The sequence below is a fragment of the Mustela putorius genome, unplaced genomic scaffold, assembly GCF_011764305.1.
Source record: "Mustela putorius furo isolate JIRA1106 unplaced genomic scaffold, ASM1176430v1.1 tig00003834_pilon_pilon_pilon, whole genome shotgun sequence".
NCBI lineage: Eukaryota > Metazoa > Chordata > Mammalia > Carnivora > Mustelidae > Mustela > Mustela putorius.
The window spans coordinates 54,922,589-54,949,531 of record NW_025421987.1 but is presented as its reverse complement, the minus strand read 5'-3'; the positions used below and the strand labels follow the sequence as shown (position 1 = coordinate 54,949,531).

Sequence of the window (26,943 nt, the reverse complement as noted above, 5' to 3'; positions counted from 1 at the left end):
GGGAGCCTGCTTCTCCCTCTGCCTCTGCCTGCCACTCTGTCTGCCTGTGCTCCCTCCCCCCCACCCTCTCTCTGATAAATAAATAAAATCTTTAAAAAAAAAAAAAGAAAGTGAACATACTATTTGATACCAACAATTTTTACAAAACAAAATTCTCTAAATACAGTTATCATGTGAAATGCTCTAGCATAGATTTAATTCCACAAAAGAGGGGTTCCTTTTACACCAGCTTAGTAAGATTTATTGTCACAATGCTATGGTAGTAAGCCCCTAAACTTTATAATCCCTCACGTTTCTCTCAAGAGATATTTTTTAAAGCCTCAGTGTTGAATATCATCAAACCATGCTTTAAAATTCTGCAGGCTGGTTTTAAATACTGAATTAAAATTATGACAATGATAAAATGCCAACCAATCGAGGTCCCAAACTAATAACATTCAAAACAAGATAGAATTATTATTGGAATCCTGTTATATTTTTGACAACAGTAAAGGCTGACCAACTGCTGTCATTAATGTTAATGCCATAAAAAATGTATTTATATTCTGAAAACGTTTATCTGTCTTGCACAACTTGACACTGAGGTATAAAGCCATGTTTTGCCAACATTTTTTTTATTAATCTAACAAGTAATTTCTTCCACAACAGCGACTGTGGTAAGAACTCCAATAATAGTAGCCAACCTACTGTAATGTTCAATGGTCTTCTACTTAATATAGTACATAAATATTTATAAACTACATAGCCACACCAATTTGTAAGCAACTAATAAATTCTGAATGTTAGAAATATAATAAAACTAATACTAAATAGTGTCTTTTTAACTTCCCCCTTTTCCTTGTTTATATTCATGCTTCCCACTAACTTTTTCACTAGACTCTACTGAATCCTAGATTTAAATAGGGTCAAGGATAAAACAATATTGAGATGAATGTCAAAAACATAACACACTGAGTTTTATCAGTGTCTAAGCCACTTAAAGCTATTCTCCAAAAGACAAGTTATTCAGCCAAGACAAACATGAAACATGTTAGAATTTAATCTTAAGTTTTTTGGGGCTGACCTGTCAGATATATGGGAACATCCGAGGCTCAAGCATGGAAGGTCTAAACGCCAAAATGTCAATTTGTCACTAGTGGAATGGCCATCTGCTGAAGAAGGGCCCTACGCATGCTGAGCACTGTGTTCAATGTGCAGAAGACAGATAATTTGTTTTGGGCTTCTACAAATGAAAGTAATGAGGCTTTAAGCCTGACCAGGCTTATAAAATAGTAAACCTGAATAATAACCTCTAAGTAACTTCCAGCTTAACCTCTACTGACTCTTGCCACTATATCAACTTAGGTTAATAGTTCTGCAGTCCTAATTAAAAAGAGAAGTCGTAAAATCAATTTTCTGCAGTGAATTATCAGACTACCTTCTTGTTAACTAGAGATTATAGTATGTTCCACCTTGAGGCTGTAAAATCATGAATACCAGACATTAATTCAACAAATATTCAGTGACAAATGAAGTATACCATTATGCTAAGTGTTTGGTAGACCAAATGTTGAATTGTTTCATAATTTTTCCTCAAATCCCTTTATTTCTAGCAACAAATCTAGATCTACCTTTTCTATTCCCATATGGAAGCTAAAATATGTTAAGATTGCTGATATATGACTATTTTTCTATATTATGATCCTATTTTTGCTAATTGCCTTTATAGTACAGCAGTTTAAGTTTCCTGCTCAAAAAAAACCTCTTTTTAGAACTCTGAAAAGATATTAAATTCACTGAATAAAAAACTTTCTAACTTTGTTCCTTAAATATAATAAAATTCTGATATATGATGTTAAACAAGTTAAATTACTAAACAAGTACTCTCTACTCACCTAAAATTAATGTTGTAAAGAGATTTAACTGATCTTTCAAGGGAACTGAGTTTCAACTACCCTAAAAATGGTAAGTGACTTACTATTTGTGTATAAAAGTGAAGTATGTTCCTTATGAAATTATCTGTAAGTCAAAAACAAAAATTGAGGAAGAAACTTTTAAATATAATGTTAATAGGTACGCTGGGCAATAAATTCAAACTTTTTAACTTACATCTGCTTAGTTTTTTATTGAGTTAAGTATAAAGGCCCAGTTAATCAACTCATTAGATTGGTCAAGGCAAGACACTTGAACTACATTAACAGTATTTAAAAAGCAGTTGGTCTTTTAGTAATTCTCTGGTAATCACACACGCACACACGCACATACACACAAACTGGTAGAGTACTCTGGATATAGGATTTCCCCCCATAATCTCATATAATGCACTGTTCACAATCTGCAGTATTTTGAAAACTATAAATTGGAAATGACCAAATTAAAGATGCCTGATATACTCTTATAAAGTATTTGGGAACTTCAGCTGTATTCCCAAAAAGATCAATTTTAAACTATAAAAAAGGAAAATTCATATAAAATCACAACAGATTTAACAGACATCTTTGAAAAGAAAGTCAAATTGTAACTCCATTTTCTACTTTTCCAAATATGACTAAGGAAAAAAACGGTACAAGTGGTAATGTCTACATTTTTTAAAAACTGTTAACTGAGTAGATTTGGGGAAGAAAAAAAAGCTATACAGTATTATTGCACTCCACGAATGTGCAGAATTCCAAAATGTGCCAGCACTGAAAAACTGTCTTGCATTGAGGTTTTTCAAGAGGTACAACGAGCCTGCCAAAAAGCATCTGGTCTGTACTAACAGCTTGCTGTCTTCAGTACAGGCCTTCATAATGTCAGTCACGCTGCTCTTGCAAAAAATTCCTTAATGTCTGAAAGAGAAAAGAAGATTATATTATTTCAAAATTCACTCTTATAAAATCAACTCATTGATAATAACTGAGAACATCTCCGGTATGCAAAAGTTAACTAACATCCACCTCTCTGTGTTCACACACACTTGCTTATAATTTTCTATCTCGAGCATGTTAAAAGATTCTGCATACTCTTAGAAACTAGTTATTTGCAAGTAAAGAGAAGATATGTATATAAATATTCTAGAATAATATACCGACTCTGACTATTGAGAGTTCCAGTCAAAAAAATGATGTGATGGGCCCAGGTTATTAAGCCTTGAAGATAAAATTAGTAGCATAACCTTACCTTATTTTGGCAGGTCCAAATGCTCTTATCACTTCATAAATTTTAATAAAGAAAACACCCATATATTACATCTTAAATTGGGAACTCAAATGGTAATATATGGAATATCTAGTATCTTACTGATTTGTGATGAGAATGATACCTATAACTGGTTACTGTATTTTTAAACTACTTACAAAAGAGTTTTCAGTGCTGATAGGTGGGGCTATGATCTATGATGTGGGATTGAATCCATATGCACATTAAGCTTCATTTCATTGTCAAGAATTTGAACAAGCTGTTGCATGGATGGGAGGTGACCAGATTCCAGCTTAGACCACACAGGCACATCTATAATAGAAATAAAAATAAATAGTACCACCCCTTAAAATTAAAGATGATTCTATAATAAACATTCATTCCACAAATTATTGTCATTACAGTTGGGGATACAGTAGTGAACCAAAGAGTTACCCTTCTTGCTGCTATGGTGTTTCTAATAGGGGAGGCACAAAAAGCACTACACATATAGCTAGAAATCACAACTGTGCACTAAGAAGTAAAACTAGAAGATGCTGAGGGATATAAGAGGCTAGAAAAGAGCCCTATTATTATTGAAAGTGAGAGATATCACTAAAATTAAGAAATACTGTCATTAAAAGTGAGAGCTGAAATACAGAAGAGGGGTAGAATGGAAGCTGGAGAGGTGAGCAGGGAGTAGATCAGGGTCAACAAACTATAAAGTGCCAGACAGTAAGCATATTGGACAACCTCTGGTTTAGAGAATGTATTAGAGGGTAACAAAATAATTGTGACTTGAACTAGGGTAATCGTGATAAATACAAACAGGAGTAGAACTCTGAGAAATGAAGAAGGTAGAATTAAGAATCAGACTTGGTGAACCACTAGATATGGAGAGTAAGGGAGAAACTGAGGTTATCCTAGCTTTCTGACATGGGCAACTGGGTAGAATGATAATGGTGCCATTATAAATAAATGAGCAATGCCAGGGCAAAAGCAAACTGGAGTACAGGAAGCAGAGGTAATCAACAGTCTGGAAGTAGCATAAGATTCTTGGATATAGCACCTAGGAGAGATCTAGAGCTCTCTAGAGGTCATCATATGGATATAATTCTCAAGCTACAGGAGGTGAGGACCATATAAGGTGATAGTTTTGCATATTATGAAAAACAGAAAAGCCAAATGGTCATTATAAATCATTTAAATATGTTACAGAATGCAAACTATTCAGAACCCACCATTCAAAGTTATCTCAAATGCACCTGTTGACATACACTGGTTCTCAATCATGTTGCTCAAGAAGAAAACCATCATACATGCATAGACCTAAAAGAAAATATAATTAAGTACAGCACACAAAGTTATTTTAAAGGCAAAACATGACAACTGAAGACACAGTAATTTTTAAAATATAGAATCTCATTTTTATTTGGTAATAGCTGTTTTTATTTTTATTTTTTAAAATATTTTACTCATTTATTTTTGAGAGAGAAAGAGTGAGATCAGAAGTAGTCAGAGCAGCAGGCAAGAGGGAGAGGAAGAAGCAGGCTTCCCACTAAGCAGGGAGCCTGATGCAGAACTCAATCCCAGGACTCTGGGATCATGACCTGAGTCAAAGGGAAACACTTAACTGACTAAGCCACCCAGATGCCTCCGGTAATAGCTATTTTAAAATCTACTTTAAAAAGTTTCTATACAGGGGACAGGGCGCCTGGGTGGCTCAGCCAGTTAGGCATCTGACTCTTAGTTTCACCTCAGCTCATGATCTAAGGGTCACGGTATCAAGCCTCATGTCTGGCTCTGTGCTCAGCACAGAACCTGTCTGAGATTCTCCTCCCTCTTCTCCCCCCACCTCTCCCACTCCTCACCGTACTTTCACTCTCTCTCTAATGAATAAACAAACAAACAAATAAATACATAAATAAAATCTTCTTAATTTTTTATTTTTTTTTTAAAGATTTTATTTATTTATTTGACAGAGAGAAATCACAAGTAGATGGAGAGGCAGGCAGAGAGAGAGAGAGGGAAGCAGGCTCTCCGCTGAGCAGAGAGCCCGATGCGGGACTCGATCCCAGGACTCTGAGATCATGACCTGAGCCGAAGGCAGCGGCTTAACCCACTGAGCCACCCAGGCGCCCAATAAAATCTTTTAAAAAAAAGTTTCTATACAGGCTCTTATTGCCATTCTGTATGTTCAAAGAACAAAACAGAACAAGGAAAATGCAACATTAATTCATAACTTTATGCACACTGAAGAATATATATTCATAATGCAGAGACAGAATTTCTAGAAATTTCATAATAGCCTTAATAAGCTAAACGAAAGAATACCAGCATAAGAAGAGTTCATTTCACTATTTTTCTAATATAAGGCATGAATTCACAAGAGACTAAGTGATGCAATAATCAGCAACTCCATGTATTGAATACAACCTGTCCAAGTTCCAAACAAATTAAGTCAAATAAGAAAAAAGTAGATTAGAAAGCACTAGCATATTAAATTATACTTGCTCCCCTTTTGAAGGCAAATCTATACTCTTTCAAAGAGACCAGAAGTTCCTTGGTGGACAGAAAGGTTTTAACAAAATCACCGGACTAAAAAACAGGAAGTAATGAGGATGTCAATTCACAGCAAGTTATTTCAAAAAAAGTAAATAAAAATGCCCAGAGCAAGTGAGAAAAAGCTTTCCCCCCAGTCTCACTTAAGCTAGATGGGCTTGATTTCATAGACATTACCCTTGCATTTGGGAACATTAAGTATATTTTCATAGAAACAATATATAAGAAGTGTCATCAAAGCTCTAGCTTTCAAGTACATTCCTTTTCCACAGTAGATTGATAATGTTACATGTCTTCACAAGTAAAATGTATTAAAGCTGGAATCAACAGAATGAATAAATATAACACAAAACATCATGAGTACTTAACTTCCAATTCTTAATCTTGTGCATATCAATCTTACTAATAATGGCTAGAGACCCAGTTCAGTAAGAGGTAACACCTGAGGGTTTTATGTTTATGTTAAGAAGTCCTGCCTGTTACTGGAATTAAGTGGTTCCCTAAGAAAAAGAAGCAGAGATATGCAGGAGTCCACTAAAGGTGGTTTGAGCCTAGAACTAAAGAACAGGACCAGACAGAGGACTCCAAAACAGAATACTCCTTAGAAGGAAACCTAAGCAACCTATCCAAGGGAGAAATACAATTAGTACCATTCCTCAAAGCAGAAAGACCCTCTAAAAAAGATGATTTTAAGTAAAACAAATTAAAGAAATCTAAAAAGAATGCATGCCACAGCAAGACCCTACAAAAGAAAAAAGAAAAAGCACGATTTATATATATATACATATATAGAGAGAGATTAACAGAAGAGTCAAAGGACGAATAATAAAAACAGAAAATTTTAATAAAAACAAATCCATGAAAATGTCATTTTTAATGAATAAAGCCATTAATTAAAAGGCCTACATTATATGTGTATTATATTCTGTTGGATATGATTTGACCTAATCTATATAATTAATATCAGGTATTAAATTATTTTGTGTCCAGTTTCTACTAAAGTTATACCTCCTTATCCTTCAAATATTTAAAAGAAAAAAATAAGACCTAATCATTCCTAATATATAATTATAAAATCTAAGGCCAAGAAAAAAAATCACAAACAAAAAACTAAGGTCAAGAAAGGCTAAGCACCATGCCCCAAGATTAAAAAGTGATTGAAGCTGAAATAATACAAGTGAACAGGTGAATCAGCAACAAGTACTTAGAAAACCAAACAAACAAGTCATTGAAATATTTTCACTGACAACCTAAAAAACTTGCAACTATCAAAACTATTAGGTTACATACCTTATTTTCTTGGCCCCACTGCCAGATGCTAGGAGCTTGCATGCCAAAGAAAGCAAAAGGATCCTTGCCAACAATTATTAAGCCTATTAATACTAGTTTGAAGACTGACAGGAAAGATGCTATGTGTCTATTGAAAGAAAAAAGAAATTCATCAGAAGCCATAATTTTTCACCTAATTCAACTTTAAGACACTGTTTAAGACACAACAAAACTTTAAGACACTGTTGAAAAAAACTGAAGACACAAATAAATGGAACTCAAAACTCAAGTATATGTGCATAGACATTTTCTAGACACCAAATCTAAAGGTTACTAAATTATAAGTAGTGAAAAAGATAGTAACTAAAGTTTAATGCGGAGACTTAAAACAAAATGTTATTATAACTAGCAAAATTATATAGCATTAGGCTTTAAAAATATTTAACAGTACAGAATTTTATACCACTGACTCTATACAAAAATTCAGGAGTTCTTGGTCTATTTCTGCAAAAAAAATTATGTAAGAAAACATATCCTTAGAAGGTTACCATCTCTGAAATAATCCTTCTTTCTTCCTTCTTAACAAAAAAATTCTTCCATATTTGGATCAAATAAACTTGATACTTATAAAACAGTGTTCTGTTTATTGTAACCAAGAAATTATAATAACCGAGAAGTTAACTGAACCAATTCACAAAGGTTTACTCAAAAGTGAAAAAAATTCACTTTAAAAATTCCTTTTAAGTTACTGAAATTTACTTACCTATATATGGGTTGAGGGAGGTAATTTTCTCCTTCAATGCGGATGTCTGGGTACCGCTGGCTTATAACCCGCATGTACTCCTCAAACACCCGCCTATAACCTCAGGAAACACTGCAGAAAAATAAAAGTGCTTCTGTTAATCAATTTAGAATATGCCTTAAACTTACTTTGCATTTAGACAAAGCCTGAATATTGCCATGTATAAAAAACTGTTTCCCAAGAACAGTGACAAAGTAATAACAACTGATGCTGGATGATGGCAACACGGAGGTTTATTCATAAATTTCACATATTTACCTCCCTACCATGTATATCCATCTATTAGAACATTAAACTTAATAGATTCGGGTCATTGTTGGGCAGCAGCAAATAACTATTCATATATGGCAGCATATTTTGAGCTTTCAAATCAACCTGCTTTTTGCGGGGTATCAATGAGTATAAATACTGAAACGAAAACAACTCTTACACATCTGAAATAGGGACTTTCAAAACTGGGGCCCAGGAAGCTTAAAAAAGATGAAGGCGGGTGCCTGGGTGGTTCAGTGGGTTAAGCCACTGCCTTCGGCTCAGGTCATGATCTCAGGGTCCTGGGATTGAGTCCCGCATCAGGCTCTCTGCTCAGCAAGGAGCCTGCTTCCCTCTCTCTTCTCTCTGCCTGCCTCTCTGTCTACTTGTGATCTCTGTCTGTCAAATCAACAAATAAAATCTTAAAAAAAAAAAAAAAAGATGAAGGCATGAGACATGAAACTGGTTCTTGTTCCTACTCTGCCCCTAAGTGGGCAAACATGCCTGCTCAATCACAATAAAAGGAACTTAAAAAACTCTTTTTAAGTTCTGACTTAAAATTTGCTTCTACTTTGCAAAGGAAAACAAACATTGGAAAGATAATTTTCAGCAGTATGACAGCAATCCATAACAGTACCGAAGAAATTAAGTCAACAGCATCAAATATCTCCATTAAAATTTCTAAAAAACTATGCTGTGGATATATGTTTCCCCAGCAAAAGGGGAAAAGGCCACCAGAGTGCACCTGTAGGGGGAGGATACACTGAAAACTTTAAAAAAAATTGAAGACACAAATAAATGAAAGGTATCTTGTGTTCACAGATCAGAACTGATATTGTTAAAATGTCCACACTGCCAAACAAAATTTACAGATTCAGTGCAATCTCAATCAAAACTTCTACTCACAGAAGTAGAACAAACAATCCTACAATTTGTATGGAACCATAAAAAACCCGGAATAGTCCAAACAATCTTGAGAAGGAAGAACAAAGCTGGAGGCACCATGCTGCCTATGTCAAACTACATTACAAAGCTATAGTGATCAAAATTGTATAGTAGCCCAAAAACAGACACATAGATCAGTGTGGGGCAGAATCAAGAGGGCAGAAATAAACCCACAGAAATATAGCCAGTTAATTTAAAACAAAGGAACCAAAACTGAAGAAAGGCCAGTCTCTTTAACAAATGGTGTTGGGAAAACTGTCAACAACCTGAAAAGAATGAAAATGGACCAACTATCTCCCACCATACATAAAAATGAACTCAAAATGGATTAAAGACGAATGAAAATGGACCAACTATCTCCCACCATACATAAAAATGAACTCAAAATGGATTAAAGACTTGAACCTAACACCTGAAACCATAGGCCTTCTAGAAGAAAACACTGGGTAATAAGCTCCTTGACATTAGTCTTGGCAATGATTTTGTGGATTAGACCATAAAAGGTATCAAAAACAAAATAAACAAGTGGGACTACATCAAACTAAAAAGCTTCTGCACAGCAAAGGAAGCCATCAACAAAATGAACAGGAAACCTACAGAATGGAAGAAAATATTTGCACATCAGATATCTGATAAAAGGGTTAATATCCAAAACATAAGGAATTCACAGAACTCAAATAGCCAAAAGTCAATAATCTGACTAAACATGGGCAAAAGGACCAGAACAGATACTTTTCCAAAGATGACATAAAAACAGCCAACAGATACATGAGAAGGTGCTCCACATCACTAATCAACAGGGAAATGCAAACCAAAATCACAAAGAGTACACCCCCATACCTGTTAGGATGCCTGTCATCAAAAAGACAAAAGAAATAGTATGTGTTGGCAAGGATGGTAATCCTTGTGCACTGTTGGTGGGGATGTAAATGGAGCAACCACTAGGAAAACATTTTAGAAGTTCCTCAAAAAATTAAACATAGAACTACCATATGATCTAGAAATTCCACTTCTAGATATACCCGGAAGAAAATGAAATCACTCTCTTCAAGAGGTATCTGTACCGCCATGTTCATTTTAGCATTACTTAAAATAGCCAAGACATGGAAACAACTTAAACAAATGTCCATTGACAGATGAATGGGTAAAGAAAATGTGGTATAAAATACACATAAGGGTATTATTCAGAAAAAAAAAAAATCCTACCATTTGCAACAATATGGATAAAACTTGAAGGCATTATGCTAAGTGAAATAAGACAGAGAAACACAAATTGTATCTCATTTTACATAGAATCATAAGAAAGCCAAGCTCAGAGACATGGAAAGTAGACTGGTGGTTGTCAGGTGCTGTGGAAGAGGCAAAATGGGGAGATACTGGTGGAAGGATACAAACCTTCAGTTATAAAACAAATTCTAGGGATCTACTTTACAGCAAGGTGACTGTAGCTAACAAACTGTTTTGTATACTTGGAAGTTGCTTAGAGAATAAATATTAAATGTTCTCACCCAATTAAAAAAGCTAATTATATGACTTTGTGAGTGGGCACATATGAACGTCTTAACTAATCTTACTGTGGTAATCATTTCACAATATACATGTATATGAAATCATCACCTTATCTACACATAATTTCTTTTGTCAATCATAGTTCAATAATGCTGAGAGAAAAAAAAAGAGATGGTACCACCAAATCAGGAGAAGAGCTTACAAATTCAGGTAAGAGCATTAAGCACTTACCTGCATTATAGTCTAAGTCAAGGAACACATAAAGAAAGGAAAGTACAGAGGAAGCAGAATCAGTAATTAAGTAACAGTAATGTAAAACCTAAGATGCCAACTTTGTCAATCACTGTCATCAAGGAGAAACATACCAACTACCAGGATCAGGTTTATATCTGGAAGGGTATAACAGTCCAAATATTAGTAGATCTCAATTTTTTTTTAAGATTTTATTTATTTATTTGAGAGCGAGAGAAAAATGAGAGAGAGAGAAAGAGAGAGCACGAGTGGAGAAAGGTCAGTGGGACAAGCAGACTCCCTGCCAAGCAGGGAACTGGATGTGGGACTCAATCCGATCTGGGGACTCCAGAATCATGACCTGAGCCGAAGGCAGTTGCTTAAACAACTGAGCCACCCAGGTGTCCCCGTAGATCTCAGTTTAAGAAAAAACTCACTTGAGGCTCCTGGGTGGCTCAATGGGTTAAAGCCTCTGCCTTCTGCTCAAGTCATGATCCTGGGATCGAGCCCAACATCAGGATCTCTGCTCTGCAGGGAGCCTGCTTCCTCCTCTCTCTCTCTCTTTGCCTGCCTCTCTGCCTACTTGTGATCTCTATCAAATAAATAAATAAATAAATAAATAAATAAAAATCTAAAATAAATAAATAAATAAAAGAAAATTTAAAAAAAGAAAAAACTCACTTTTCAGGGGGAAAAAAAAGAGAGAAAGTAAGTCACCTGTTTCCTTTACATTAATACTTCCTCCACATTTAGAATAAAAATTTCACAAGAGATTAAGTCCCTAAAAAGTATGAAATTTTTGCAAAGGGCAACAAATCTCTACAGCTAAATACTTAAAATAACTTACGCTCTACATACTTTATGTTTAGTAAACATTCACCTTATTTAGTATTTTATTATGACTGTTGTTAGAGTGACCAAATCGTACTATTTTGTCACAGCTGCTTTCTCTATAAGAAAATTTTGGGGGCACCTGGGTGGCTCAGTGAGTTAAAACCTCTGCCTTCGGCTCAGGTCATGATCCCAGGGTTCTGGGACAGAACCCCACATCGGGTCTCTGCTCCACAGGGAGCCTGCTTCCTCCTCTCTCTCTCTCTCTGCCTGCCTCTCTGCCTACTTGTGATCTCTGTCAAATAAATAAATAAAATCTTTAAAAAAGAGAAATTTTAACGTTGCTTTTGTTTTGAGGATATTACAAAAAATACCTATATGCCTAACTACCATGAAACCAAGAAATGGCAACTGATTTCAATATCCTCAAGTCTGTATCAGTATTTACACGGAATTAATTATCTAAAATGACATTCTCTTTTATTTTTTTTTCAATTTTTAATTATTTTTACTCACATATAATGTACTATGTGCCCTAGGGATAATCTCTAACTTTTAATGAAACATTGTGAGAGCTGGAGACAAAATTGAGTTGAAACTTTTTTTTAATAGATGAAGGGGAAAATATGAAGCCCAAAGAGATGAAGTGACTTTCCATGGTTATACATCCATATGTACTATTTATTAATTCACTCACTCAAATACTTACTGAGTGCCTACTACATGTCAAGCACTATGTTAGACACTGGGTATGTAGTGATGGGTGACACAGATGCTGTCTTCAGTCAGGGCTGAGAGACATGGACTTTGTGATTTGAGATCCTAGCCCTTTCCACTAGACCCAAATAAGAGAGTTGATGATGTAAGAGTTCTTCTCCCCTCTGTCCAGGAACCAAGTTCCCTTTGGTCAAAATGCCACCAGCAAGTACCCAAATAGTTGACCTCTTGATGGCAGAGATCTCTGAGGTTTTTCCATGATGAACATCTAGAGATTCTCCCTCTGGAAGAACTAAAACCTGTGGGGCTCCAGAAGTCCCTCATATTTGCTCTCCAAGTGCCAATCTGTTGCCAAGGGAAGCCCAAAGAAGCCCAGCTAGAGAGGTGTACCTATGTGCAGGCAACACTTCTGGTCGGATTCCTCCTACTCACCTACTTTTCTGGCTGCTGTGCGCAGAATCCTAGCTCTATCCTCCATCCTCCCAGTCCCAAGTCTTCGGTATGGTCTCAGACCTTTGGATCGAACTCCAAATGGAATTAACCCATAATCTTGAAATCCAAAAAGGACTTTAAAACTGTATTTTTTTTTCAAATTTCCAGTTATAAAACATGTAAGTCATGAGGATGGAATGTACAGCATAGTGACTATAGTTAATAATAGTATATGGCATATTTAAAAGTAGGTAGGAGAATGGATCTTAAAAGTTCTCATCACAAGAAAAAAAACTGTGACTATATGGTGATTTCTATTATCTGGACTTACGGTGGCAATCATTTTACACTACATAAAATATTGACTGTTTATGTGTACACCTGAAACTAACATGCTAGGATTTGAGTCAAGATGGCGGAGGAGAAGCAGACTGAGATGACATCAGGTCGCAGGAGTTCAGTTAGATAGTTATCAAACCATTCTGAACACCTACAAATCCAACAGGAGATCGAAACTAACATGCAAATCATACTTCAACAAAAAACAAACAAAAAAACCCCACAAAACTTTACCTATTTACTTCTGAAAGATGAAACAGTTTACAAAACTGATACAACATATTTTTAGACAAGTTTACTTACATATAAGAAATTTTCCTCCCTATCATTGCCTTCAGAATTGTGAAGAAAACCTAAGGAACTTTTCCCTATATAACTGTTTCCCAAAATCAATTTTCCTGTTTTAAAATACCAATCTCTACTGCTGACAGATGTTTTCCAAAACAAAACATACCCTGGTGTTTACTGAGGTGGACAAAATGTAAAATTCAAGGCACACATGGTGAGGACCCAGTCATTTTCACTTTTTTACACACCCAGCTCTGTTCAACTTACTTCATTCTTTTTGGGTCTGTGAGGAAAACTCTGGATTCGACTATACCCCCAACATATAAATATGGAAACATGCTAAAAATATGCTGCAGCACCTGCCTCTTCCTCCTGCCATGGGAACAAAGGTCCTTAAGAAGAAGATTTAAACTCTGAAATCTTAACATTAAGTCCTAATCACTTTGCAAATGCCTAGTAATACAGAAATGTCTTACTATATGGAGTCTACTTTTGCAATTGCTCACTTTAAAATATTTTTCACAGTACTTCTCTAAAAGAAAAGACCTGTATACAAATTAGATGATCTATGTGTAAGGAAATTTAAGAAATAAAGAAAATGCCCTGTCTATACTATTTCAAATAGATTCTGTGCTTTTTTGAGTACATCATGTATTCAGCGTCCTGATTCATTAAGCCAACCACCCCTCTTTTCCCCTTTCTACATTATGTTTGCCCCTAACTGTAGTCAAATACTTGTATCAAACTTGAACCTATCACAAACCCCAATCTCTCACATCTTCTTATTAAAGGAAAACAGGGCATGAAAGAAATTGAGGAACACACAAAGAAATGGAAAAACGTTCCATGCTCATGGATGTGCCGAAGAAATATTGTTAAAATGTGTATGGAATTAGCTACCTAGAGCAATCTACACATTCAGTGTAATCCCTATCAAAATACTATCAACTTTTTTCACAGAACTGGAACAAATTATCCTAGAATTTGTATGGAACAAGAAAAGATCCCAAATTCCCAAAGGAATGTTGAAAATGAAAACCAAAGCTGGTGGCATCACAATTCCAGACTTCAAGCTCTAATACAAAGCTGTAATCATTAAGACAGTATGGTACTGGTACAAAAACAGACACATAGATCAATGGAACAGAATAGAGAACCCAGAAATGGACTCTCAACTCTATGGTCAACTAATCTTTGACCAAGCAGTAAAGAACATCCAATGGAAAAAAAAAAAAAGAAAAGACAAGTCTCTTCAACAAATGCTGTCAGAAAAATTGGACAACCACATGCAGAAGAATGAAACTGGACCATTTCCTTACAACATACACAAAAATAGACTCAAAATGGATGACAGACCTAAATGTGAGATAGGAACCCATCAAAATCCTTGAGAAGAACACAGGCAGCAACCTCTTTGACCTCAGTTGCAGCAACTTCTTGCTGGACACATCTCAAAGGCAAGGGAAACAAAGGCAAAAATGAACTGTTGGGACTTCATCAAGATCAAAAGCTTTTGCACAGCAAAGTTAATAATCAACAAAACCAACAGAATGGAAGAAGATATTCACAAACGACATATCAGATAAAGGGCTAGTATCCAAAATCTATAAAGAACTTATTAAACCCAACACCCAAAGAATAACCCAATCAAGAAATGGGCAGAAGACATGAACAGACATTTCTGCAAAGAAGACATCCAAATGGCCAACAAAGCACATGAAAAAGTGCTCAACATCACTTGGCATCAGGGAAATACAAATCAAAACCACAATGAGATACCACCCTACACTGGTCAGAATGGCTAAAATTAACAAGTCAGGAAATAACAGATGTTGGCAAGGATGCAGAGAGAGAGAAGGGAGCCCTCCCACACTGTTGGGAATGCAAGCTGATGCAGCCATTCTAGAAAACAGTATGGAGATTCCTCAAAAAGTTGAAAATAGAGCTGAAAATTGCCCTATACCCAGCAATTACACTACTGATTATTTACCCCAAAGACACAAATGTAGTGATCCAAAGGGATACCTGCACACCAATATTTAAGCAGCGATGTTCACAACAGCCCAAATATGGAAAGAGCCCAGATGTCCACCAACAGATGAATGGATAAAAAAGATGTCGTGTATGTGTGCACAAACACACTGGAAATTACAGCTATCAAAAAAAAAAAAAAAAAAAAAAAAGAAAAGAAAAGAAATTTTGCCATTTGCAACTACGTGGATGGAACCAGAGTTCCTCATGCTAAGTGAAATAAGTCAATCAGAGAAAAACAGTTATCACAGCACCTCGCTGATATGCAGAATTTAAGAAATAAGGTAGAGGATCATAGGGGAAGGGAGGAAAAAAATGAAACAAGATGAAACCAGAGAGGGAGACAAACCGTGAGACTCTTAAATCTTAGGAAACAAACTGAGGGTTGCTGGAGGGGATGTGGGGTGGGAGGATGGAGTGCTGGGTGATGGACACTGGGGAGGGTATGTGTTGTGGTAAGCGCTATGAGTTGTGTAAGTCTGATGAATGATAGACCTGTACCCCTGAAACAAATAATACATTATATGTTTATAATAATTTCAAAAAAGAAAAAAGGGCAAAAGCTCAGATATTTGTGAAATAAATATTTAAGATTTCTATTTTTTGCATCTCTTGAATTCACCTTCCCTTTTAATTTACAATAACCTTCTTTCTAACTGTCCTTTTACCCACACACAGAACTGGATCCTGTTTACATAATGAAACCAACCCCTTGCCATCACTGACAGTCCAGAAAAATGCAAACCTGTCAAAGGAAGGCTTGGGATCCTTCCCTAAAAGTGAAGGAATGGGATTTTAAAGTGACTATCTCCACAAAGGTGAACATTTAACACGTTTAATCTTTCAAAGGACTGAGAAGATAAGTGAATCTTCAGAGAAAACAAAGGACAAAGTACGACTTACTGAGAAAAAAGTACAGATGTGAACCCGGGAAGAGTGAATGACATCTTCTACACTTTCTAGTTTTCTATTTTAGCTCGTCTTAAGGCCTTGATGAATCCCTGCCTAAGATTATTCTCTCAGTAATTTTAAAATGCATTTCCAAACGTATTATTCAAACCAGTAAAAAAGGTTTCTACTACTTGCATTCTAAGAATTTCAACTAATATTTCTCCCACACTGTACCTAGAAAATCAGGAAGATATTTTGTAAATACTGTGCTTTCTAAACGTCTACAGCATCGCTCAGTTCAACAGCTCACGGATCACTGAAAGTTGTGCTTTTAGATTTAACCTTTACTTTTCCTTGTTCTGTTTAGTAGATGAAATACTGTAATAATAAACATTTGTCTGGTGCATCACCTGCTCTAAGTGCTTTAAGGAATGAAATCTCCAAAGGTTCTACAAATCACACAAGGGATTTAGGGAGTGAAAAATAGACTACACTGATTAATGTTTTTAAAAGTTGCAAACAGGAGTGCCTACACACTTTGAAGATTAAAATGTGGCCCAGAATTTGCTCAGTTTTTTAAGAAGCTGCAAAAACAGCACCAAAAAGGTATCAGCTTGTCAGATTAAGGAACAGTAGTTATATGAAATCAAGTGATTTCCTTTTAGCAACCTTTTAGCAATCTTGAAACATTACAGTGGCCACCACAGTGAAAACACATACAGTCATATTTCATGCCTAAAGGAGCTTCGAAGATTCCTGGCTTCTTTACTAAATGTATTCCAAAGATGTGACAAACCTAAAAAAAAATTTTTTTTAAAGATTTTATTTATTTGACAGATAGAGATCATAAGCAGGCAGAGAGGCAGGCAGAGAGAGAGAGGAAGGGAAGCATGCGCCTCACTGAGCAGAGAGCCTGAGTGGGGCTCGATCCCAGGACCCTGGGATCATGACCTGAGCCGAAGGCAGAGGCTTTAACCCACTGAGCCACCCAGGTGCCCCCAAACCTGAAATTTTATGAGTGATCTGTTTTTATTCTCTCCATTCTTCTGTCTATTCTGGAGGTCAGTAGCTTCTAGTGCTGTATCTCTGACATATAACATTTCAGGAATTCTTTTGCTAAAGACTATTCCACCAAGAATTTATAAATTGCTTAGCTCCTTCCTAGGGAAGGAATTTTATCTGTTTACTCTGGAAAACACTTATTAATAGATTTATAAGGTATTCAGTCACTCAATAAAGATGACTGGATTAAAGCATTCAATAAATAGTGACAACCACATTTTGTAGAATTCTTTGTTTCATCTTAAAATGCTCCATATATGATGCCTAGCTTTTATTCTTTTCAATACATTTTTTAATTGAAGGTAGGATTCACATGCCACAGAACTCACCCTCAGTGTATTTCTATAAGCTGTTAAAGAGTCTGATAAAAAAATATATTGTGTTCTATGTTGAGTCAATGGTCAAACTGAAGAAATCTCTGGGCTGCTTTATACCGCTTTCCTATTTAACCTGTATATTTATTAACTGGTTGGTTGCAGACTGATTTCACATGACATTAGAATAAGCTCAGTAAAAAAAAAACCAGGAATCTTGGAAAGAAAGCCACCAACAGGATAATGCAGCTATACTAATAAGTAAGGGTGTGTCAGATATCAGAGCAGCAGAAAGATGACTGGCAGTAGCACAATGAATTCTGGAAGCTTAGCCCCAGCAGTAGAGGCATGAAGACCGAGCCAAGAGTGTTACTGGTAAGAGTTATGTTCAAAACTGAAGTTTTACATGTATTACATTCTATGCCTAACAGTTTCCAAACTGGAACAGAAGCCAACCAGGTAAAAACCTACCAGAAATGAACAGTATTAAGTGAGAGCTATCACTAGTCCAGAAAGGAATATGGATGGAGGAGGGGAGGGAGGCAGGAGGGGAGAGAGGGGACATTTAGGTTATTTCAGGGCAAGCCACAGTGGACGGCAACAGGCTGTACTCTTCCAATAAATACTGACTGAAGACAGTCAAAAGTGAAAGAACCTAGAACAAGAGAAAGCAAAAAAAAAAAAAAAAGTCCATGCCTTTTTAGTGCTGGCAAAATTCTAATGAAGAAGACAGTAAACTGGTAATAGTCTACTGAAGAGGATACAGTTCATCATGAGGATATTGATAATATCTGAAGCTGTTTATCTGAATATCTGATAATATCTCAAGCTGCCACTTGTGTGGCAGGACAAACATCTATTTAATCAAACATCTGGTCTTCTGGGGTGCCTGGGTGGCTAAGTGAGTTAAACAGTATTGATAATACTGGTAATATCTGAAGCTATTTCTCTTGTTTTGAGAAACAGGGAGGAGAAACAGAAAAAAGAAGACAAAACCTGAGGGACTATGGAAACTACATCATAAAACAAAAATGGAGGAACAGCAAATAGAAGTCAAAATAAGAGTCTATATTCAAAAATATTCTATAAGAAGCAGTAGTAAGAGGTAAGGAAACACTACCAGAAATTTCAAAACCAAAAAGCAGAATCAAAAAATATTTTGAGGCAATGAATCATATATATATATTTTTTTTTTAATTTATATTTATATGTTTATATTTTGAGGCCCTAAAAAAATTGATGGGTTAGAAAACTGATAGAAGATGAATAATAAAATTGCAGAAGATCTGAATACTATCATTAGCAGATTTCATGCATCCATCAGGTTTTGTTATCAATAAAAACCCGACAGCACAAAGACCATTTGCAACAAGTGACCATTTTATACCACAAAGAAAGTCCAGTAAGTAAAATAGCCAATGTCATATTCTCATTACATATTCAATGTTGATTCTTATTATAGTGCGATAAACTAGAAATTTTAAAAACTCAACCTACTACTCTAAGATCTTCCAGTAGGAGTTTAACTAATATAACAATATCAAAATTTTAAATGTAATACCTTTTGACCTAATCATAATACTGTAATTCTGTGGATTTAATTTACAGAAATTATTGGACAAGTATACAATATATGAGGATAATCACTAAGTAATTCTGTATAAAATCAGGATCAACCTAAAAGTTAACCAAAAAGCACTAGTTAGATAAATTAAGGAACACTCATCTTATGTAATACTATGCTTGCTAATGCATATCTGTAATTACTGAACAGTAAGTGATAGAGGGGAAGGAAATTAAAAAAAAAAAAAGCATACAACTATGAACACAATCACTTCTGTAAAATTACATAATACAGTATGTCTGTAGAGTTGTCCTGAAGGCTGTTCTTCTAAATGTTAATAGAGAGCTACAAGGATTTTTTCACTTTCTTGTGTATACTAAGGGGAGAGCAAAATATGCGACCCCAAAATATGCACTTTGGCATGTGGCTTATTTTGAGCTGAAGGCAATTTAGACCAAATGGACTCCAAAGAAAAAAAAACTCACTGCTTCCTTAAACTATGTTAAAGAATCTGGATAGGCCCAAACAGAAAGCTTTAACAGGGGTAACTTTTTATCTGCAAGACTTGTGTGGCAGGACAAACATCTATTTAATCAAACATCTGCTCTTCTGGGGCACCTGGGTGGCTAAGTGGGTTAAGCCTCTGCCTTCAGCTCGGGTCATGAACCCAAGGTCCTGGGAGGGGTTCTCTACTCAGTGGGGAACCTGCTTCCCTCTCTCTCTCTCTCTCTCTGCCTGCCTCTCTGCCTACTTGTGATCTCTGTCAAATAAACAAATAAATAAATAAATAAAATCTTTTATAAAAAAAAAAATCTGCTCTTCTTATTGTCCTGTGAATTACCCTCCTCCCCTTTGGAGCCCCAGGCCCCCATCCTATTCCTTCACTTAGGATACTATATAAATCTCAATTGCCCAACTTGTTCTTGCCTTTCATGTTTTTTATAGGGCTTTCCTAAGTATGTAATTAAATGTTTTCCTGCTATTCATCTGTCTTATGGCATTTTAATAGACCAGTCAAAAGAACCTAGAAGGGTAAAATAAAAATGTCACCTACACTTTTTTATTATTGTTACAAAAAACCTGTATTATTTTTATAGCCAGAAAACTAATTTCATTTTTTTAAAAGATGGAAGTCTCAGAGTAAAATTTACCAAAGTTCTCATCACAATATTAAAGACAATAAAAATAACACATTACAACAAAACTTGATAAATGATTGCATTTATGCTGCGCTAGTTTTTAATAGATTATATGCCTCCAGATTTATTTCATGTCCCCTCCCCCTTCTCTGTGCTGAGTCAGCTTCATTTACATATGATCTTCCCTTAACTTTTATAAAGCTCTTTCTCTACATCTCCTGGTGCTTTCCCCATACCCTTCAAGACTTCATTTCCTCCTGTCAAAGCCTTTCAACTCTCCCTGAATAACCTTTCTTTCCCCTAGGGTTTTAAAACCCTCCATTATGACCTCTTTTTTAGAACACTCTGAACAGGACACTTTACTGTAATATTGTTTAACATGTCTCTGTTTCCCCCATCAGACAATGGGCTTTCAAACAATTAGTAAAAAACAATAAATCATCTTCCTAAATAGTAAAAAATAAATATTCATCTTCCCTGGACAAAAGGGGAAAACAAGTAGCATGTAAAAAAAGGTCATAAAAAAAATGAGGATTTGATTTCATCAGTAGTTCTTGATAAAACCTCAAGTTTTTCAAGAACCAAGTTCTTGATAAAACCCATGGCAAGATTTCTTCCTCACCAATCTTGGGCTGCATCCCAATCAAGGTAAGATATGTGAAAACATGACTTGATTTCCCTTTACGGAGAGCAGAAAAGGTGACAGAAATGAAACACATATGCATACTTTCATTTTTTGCCTTGAAGCTTCCTAACAGTATAAAACAGTAACAGAATATTAGTAATTGGAATGCAACCCACATTGTCATGTTACAGACAAACAAGTTGAGAGCAACTAAAGAGATTCAATAATTTCCGGGAGTCATTCAGAAGGTAAGAGTCAGATCAAATAAGAACCTGGAACTCTGAACTGTTAGAGCAGTAAATACAGTTTTCCAGTAACTATACTATTCAAAATTTATGAGGTTATCTTGGTATTTCCAAATGATACATTCAATTTGATTTCCACCATTTACCTTAATGGCAAATGGTAAGGAAAGAATGTTTCAATTTTTCTGTAAGAGGAGATAAAACCTTTAAAACCATTCATATTTTACCTACCTCTAAAAGCTTTGGACTAAAGTACTTTGTACATTATTAAGTACAAACCACTATTAAATGTACATTATTCAGTTAGATACTGCAGTTTTTTTTGTTTAAATAGTAAAAAACAAAACAAAATGGTGACTAAGTTCTAAGTAATTACAGAAAACTAAAAAAATCTAACATAGCAGTAGGTGTAGCAGCCAGCATTTTATTTGTTCTCCAGCAACACTCCATTAGTACTCTTCTATCTGAATCAACTTACTACTCCTTTATTTCAATGATTCTAAGAAGTACATTTCTCCTATCGTTGTGAAAAATCAGTATTTATCTTAAAATCATCTGTGTCACAATTTAAACGGCAGTATTTTTCTCCCTCTGAGGGACATATAAAATAATGGTGTACCTTAAAATCCATCATATCTTAGGTTTGGTGAAATGCAGTAACTGGTATTTAAATTTTTTAGTTATTTAAAAATTATTTAGTTACTGGTATTTAAGTTTTAGGGACCCCTGGGTGGCTTAGTGGGTTAAAGTCTGCCTTTGGCTCAGGTCATGATCCCGGGGTCCTAGGATAGAATCCTCATCCAGAGCCTGCTTCTCCCTCTGCCTATCACTCCCCCTGCCTGTGCCCCTCTCTCTTCCTTTCCCTGACAAATAGATACACGAAATCTTTAAAATAAATAAATAAATACAAATTAAAAATAAGTTTTTAGTTTTAGTTACTATGGCTATTTTGGGGAGACAAAAATTTCTTTGTAGGATATTCCCCTGTTATCGTTTTAAAAACTCAGGATTCCTCCCATTCCTTCCCACCAAAAAGAAAAAAAAAAGTCATAAAATTTGTCTCCTTTGTTTATCATTCTAGTGAATGGCACAGCACAACTCCAGAACTCAAGAGCTGTCTCTGACACCTCTCACTTCATATCTCCTCTCCCTTCCCCCAGATATGTAACCCATCACCAAAACCCCAAAATTTATCTCCTAAAGATCTGTTAAACCTGTCCCTTTACATTCTAGTTCTACTACCACCACTGTATTCCAAGTTCCATCATCTCTCACCTGGGCACCTCCCAATGATCCCCCTAAATGGTTTCTCCATTATCTATATTCTTTGTCCCCTCTAATGTCTTTTCCACAGTGAGGCTAACTGATTTTTCATAAACTTATGGTCTACCAGACCTTCCAGGATCTGTGCCACCTTCTCTTTGGACTTTGAGGTCAGTAGCCTTGCCTCCTAAGCAATTACGTTCTCTTTACTACAAGGCCACTGACCATGTTATTCCTACAGCTTGAAAGCTCTCTAGCAATAAATTTTATCCTTTAAATCTCAGCTCAAAGTTGATTTCCTCATGGAAACTCTCCCTAATCTCCTGCCTAGGTCCGTCTCATACAATATATAACCTTTCCTTTACAGCACTGAACACAACTCTAATTTTATATGTTGTCCATGGATTAAAGAGTTCTTTCTACTCTTATCTATGATGTCTACGATAAAACTGAATTCCAAGAACCAAAGTACCTGCACGGAGTAAGTCAAATATTTGAATATGCTAATATAAGTCTATGGTAACTAACATGATCTTTAGGGCTCCAATTTCTCAGATTTCTTCAACTCATCCTTTTACTAATCTCAGCAAATATCAACATCCAAATCAGCCTTAGGTCTTTATTTTCTTGCCTCCATATCATGAAAGCAAAGTGTGAGTGTGCATAATTTAAATAAAACTCTGTTCTTGGAATAGTTGTTTCATTAACCTTTTAAAAATACTTTTAGAAGTTGGTTGCCCTAAAATTATAGCAGTGGATTCTTAAATTAACAAAAATTGGAAAATTCTGTATTTGCTTATTTTGCAATCTTTAATTTATTATTCTTAGTGAATCAGTCACTAAAAATCCAAATAAGGATTAACTGCAAAGAGCTGTACCCAGTAAGCTCTTTATTTTTTTTAAGATTTATTTATTTATTTATTTGACAGAGAGAGAGAGAGAGAGAGAGATCACGAGTAGGCAGAGAGGCAGGCAGAGAGAGAGAGAGAGAGAGGAAGCAGGCTCCCTACCTGAGCAGAGAGCCTAATACGGGACTTGATCCCAGGATCCTGGGATCATGACGTAAGCCGAAGGCAGAGGCTTTAACCCATTGAGCCACCAAGGAACCCCTATTTTTATTTTTTATTTTTAGTTTTTTTTTTTTGCCATGATCTCAGGGTCCTGGGATCAAGCCCCCCATCAGGCTCTCTGCTCAGCAGGGAGCCTGCTTCCCCTTCTTTCTCCACCTGCTGCCTACTTGTGATCTCTGTCAAATAAGTTAAATCTTTAAAAAATAAAAAATAAATAAACTACAACTGATTGAATGCTGTAGGTATGACTACATGTTAAATCTCATATATGGGGAAAATAAAACATGCATACAAACATCTGTCAACCAATTATCTGTCAGTATACATTTACACATAAAATGCATTTATACATAAAAATCACAAGAAAGGAAAAATGTTACAGGGGGCCTTCATTTTAAGCTCTGAATAGAGAACTTTCTTTTTGTTAATGTTCAATGTTTAAACATCCAAGTAAGCAGGGTAAGTTTTTCTCCCAAATATGAAATCAATGTTATTAAACTCATCTAATTATATTGCTCCATCGATTGACATAAACCAAAGACTTAGATGTGTAATGCAATACTGTGCACTTCTGGAAGCTTCATGGAGGACCATATCTATATTATTCACCAGGGTTATCTTTAATCCCTGGCACAAGCAGGTACTGAATGAATATTTATTGAAAAAAATACATGAATATAGAATAGGAACGTTTGTTGGAAGCTGTTTTGCACACTCTCTCCCTTTAATTCCATTTGTGTGTTGTGCCGCTGTCTTATTCTATTAGCAATTATAAAAATGACACAATTAATAGATGATATACTGAGCTACAGTTAAAGAAAGAGCACTCATAAAATAAAGGACAAAAGCGATTGAAAAGGTAAAAATAGCTCTCTCCTTTGTTCACAGTGATAATTAATGAAAAACTTCATTTTATAGCACTCAGATTTCAAACAGAATTAAAAGAATTTTCACATATTTATCCTCAATTGTTTTAGCTTCCCCTTCTTTCCCAAACTCGCAAATGAACATCCAAGAGAGTCTACCAAAACCAGAAACACAATATTCAATTTACTATATACAGATCAATCTCTGGGGAAAAAAGTACCAAAAACAAGCTTAATATACCTGTATACGGAGGGCATACTAGTAAAATTCTTTCTCATCTACGATTAAAAAACAAAACAAAACAAAACTGAAGAACTTTTGTATGTAATATGCTCTGGGTTACTGCAAAAGAAAACTCTTATTAGACTTTTGGGACCAGTTTGTACTTAAAGGAAAAAAAAAAGAAGGAAAGAAAAAATGACAGAGAAACTATGTATCAGAAACTCAAGTGAAGTACTTAAGACTTTATAAAAAGTTTAACTGAAGAACTAAATGCCCTTCCCTATAGTTGTTATGAACATCCTCAGTGGAAGGTACACTTGTTAAATTATCTGAGGAGTATTCCAATAGAAGCAACTTAAAAGAAGAGTACTTTGGAAAAGCACAAAACAGGAGGTGCAAAAGTAGGAAACAGAAAAATTACATACCCTGGAAATGCAGTCTTTTAAAATTACTTAATCCAAAGTATCACAATCCTTAACAATAATTATAGGTTGAAAAAAATGACAGCCACTTTCTAATTAAAAAAAAAAATTATGGGAATAGTTGCAATGGTCAAGTCATAACTCCCATTTACAGTATTATATGAAAATGATATATGCTGGCCACACAGTAAACAATACAGGGAGTTGTTCTGGTTTTGTTTTGTTTTGTTTTAAATCAGGAGGAAAGTGCAAAGGTTTTATAGTTTTCACTCCAAAAATAAAGTCTCATCTCACCATCTTACTTTCTGACTGTAAGGGTAACTTAAATTGATTTTTTAAATTTAAATATTTGCTTACTCTTTAAAGGATAAGCAAAAAGGGTGCCTGGGTGGCTCAGTGGGTTAAGCCGCTGCCTTCGGCTCAGGTCATGATCTCAGGGTCCTGGGATCGAGTCCCACATCGGGCTCTCTGCTCAGCAGGGAGCCTGCTTCCCTCTCTCTCTCTCTGCCTGCCTCTCCGACTACTTGTGATTTCTCTCTCTGTCAAATAAAAAAATAAAAAAATAAAGGATAAGCAAAAAAATAATTGAGTACACAGGAAATCTAACCTTTAGTACACTTAAATTAATAAAAGTTTTAAAAAGGCTATGATCTTGAAAACACGTCATCTTTTGCTATACAGGATTCTAATTTCTACAATTTTACAATTCTAGTTTGCCTTTCAAATCTTCCCCCAACCCTACCTACCGTATTACATGCATCACTGCTCGGGTTCTAACACTTAACCAGGTTAACGACAAAATAACTTACAGTACAAGTAGAAAGCTGCTGGGATTTTTTTTTTTTCCCTGGTTTAGGGTTTTGGGTTTTTTTTTTTTTTCTTTTCTTTTTTTCTGTTTCTCTGAATGCACAAGAGATTTGAAGGGTATAAAGACATGCGGGTATCGGCAACTCCTGGGAGGCGAGTGTCAGGGGAGTTGGGGGGAACAGGTAAGAGTTGTCTGGGAGTGAACCACACTGTCGGAAGAGCAACGTGCTCCTTTTTAAAGACATTTTGGAAACTGCAAAGTGAGAAATCAGTCTCCCTGGACCTCTCGGCGCCCTCCAGCTGTCAGAATCCCCACTCCTCACTCAACAGTCACCCCGGGAGGTCCTGGAGAACAGGCGTCTGTCACTCGCGGGTCTCCTCCAACGACCCGAATTAACCTTCGCCCAGGGAGGGCAGCGAGGGCGCCGGGCATAACCCTGGGAAAGGGGAGAGGAAAGGGGCCCTGGGCGGCAAACGCACGCGCTCGTCCGCCGACGCTACGCCAACTCATGCCCACCTCCGCAGGCAGCCGGGTGGCCATGGCGTGACGCCGCCGACCGGCCCTCCGTCCTGACAAGCGGCCCCACGTCTTCGCCTTTCAGTACTTAACCTTCCCGTGCCCTCCTCCCCCACTCCCACCATTCTAGGAGGCAAAAAAGAACTGAGCCAAGAGAACGGTTATGCCTGGAGGAGAGAAGGGCGGCCTGGCAGTCCCGGCAAGGACCCCGGGGGAGGCAAGCTACGAAAGGCTCCCGGCGCCGTTCTTCCGGGCCGAGGGAGGTTCAGCCCGCTAGGCCGCGAAGCCGGGGCCTCGCGTAGCGACAGGGGCCTCGCAGAGGCGCGACGGCGCTGCGGGGCCCGGCACACATACTCACCAAATCTGGAACTTCAGCAGCGGCCCCGTGGCGTACTGCATCTTTAATCTTTTGCTAGGCACGCCGCCCAGGTTGGCCGAGGCATCGCTCCGGATCACCGCCGCCGCCGCCACCAGGAGAACTAGCAGAAACCTCATCTTAAGCGAGCCAGCCGCTTCCGCCGCGCTCAAACGGAGACTGCAGCCAGCCAGCCCAAGGCCGAGCGGGAGCTGCGAGCAGCTCCCCACCGCGCAGGCG

At 36.5% G+C, this 26,943-nt stretch overlaps 1 protein-coding gene across 1 annotated transcript; it reads right to left on the bottom strand.

Moving 5' to 3' along the window:
* Positions 1–2,076: 2,076 nt before the first annotated feature.
* Positions 2,077–26,943, bottom strand: SELENOT (selenoprotein T). Its single transcript, XM_045088515.1, has 6 exons — positions 26,707–26,943; positions 7,730–7,840; positions 6,988–7,114; positions 4,377–4,464; positions 3,315–3,468; positions 2,077–2,807 (listed from the first exon to the last, which is right to left on the bottom strand). Exons 1-5 carry the CDS (start codon positions 26,841–26,843, stop codon positions 3,344–3,346), a joined length of 588 nt encoding a protein of 195 aa, XP_044944450.1. The 5' UTR covers positions 26,844–26,943; the 3' UTR covers positions 2,077–2,807; positions 3,315–3,343.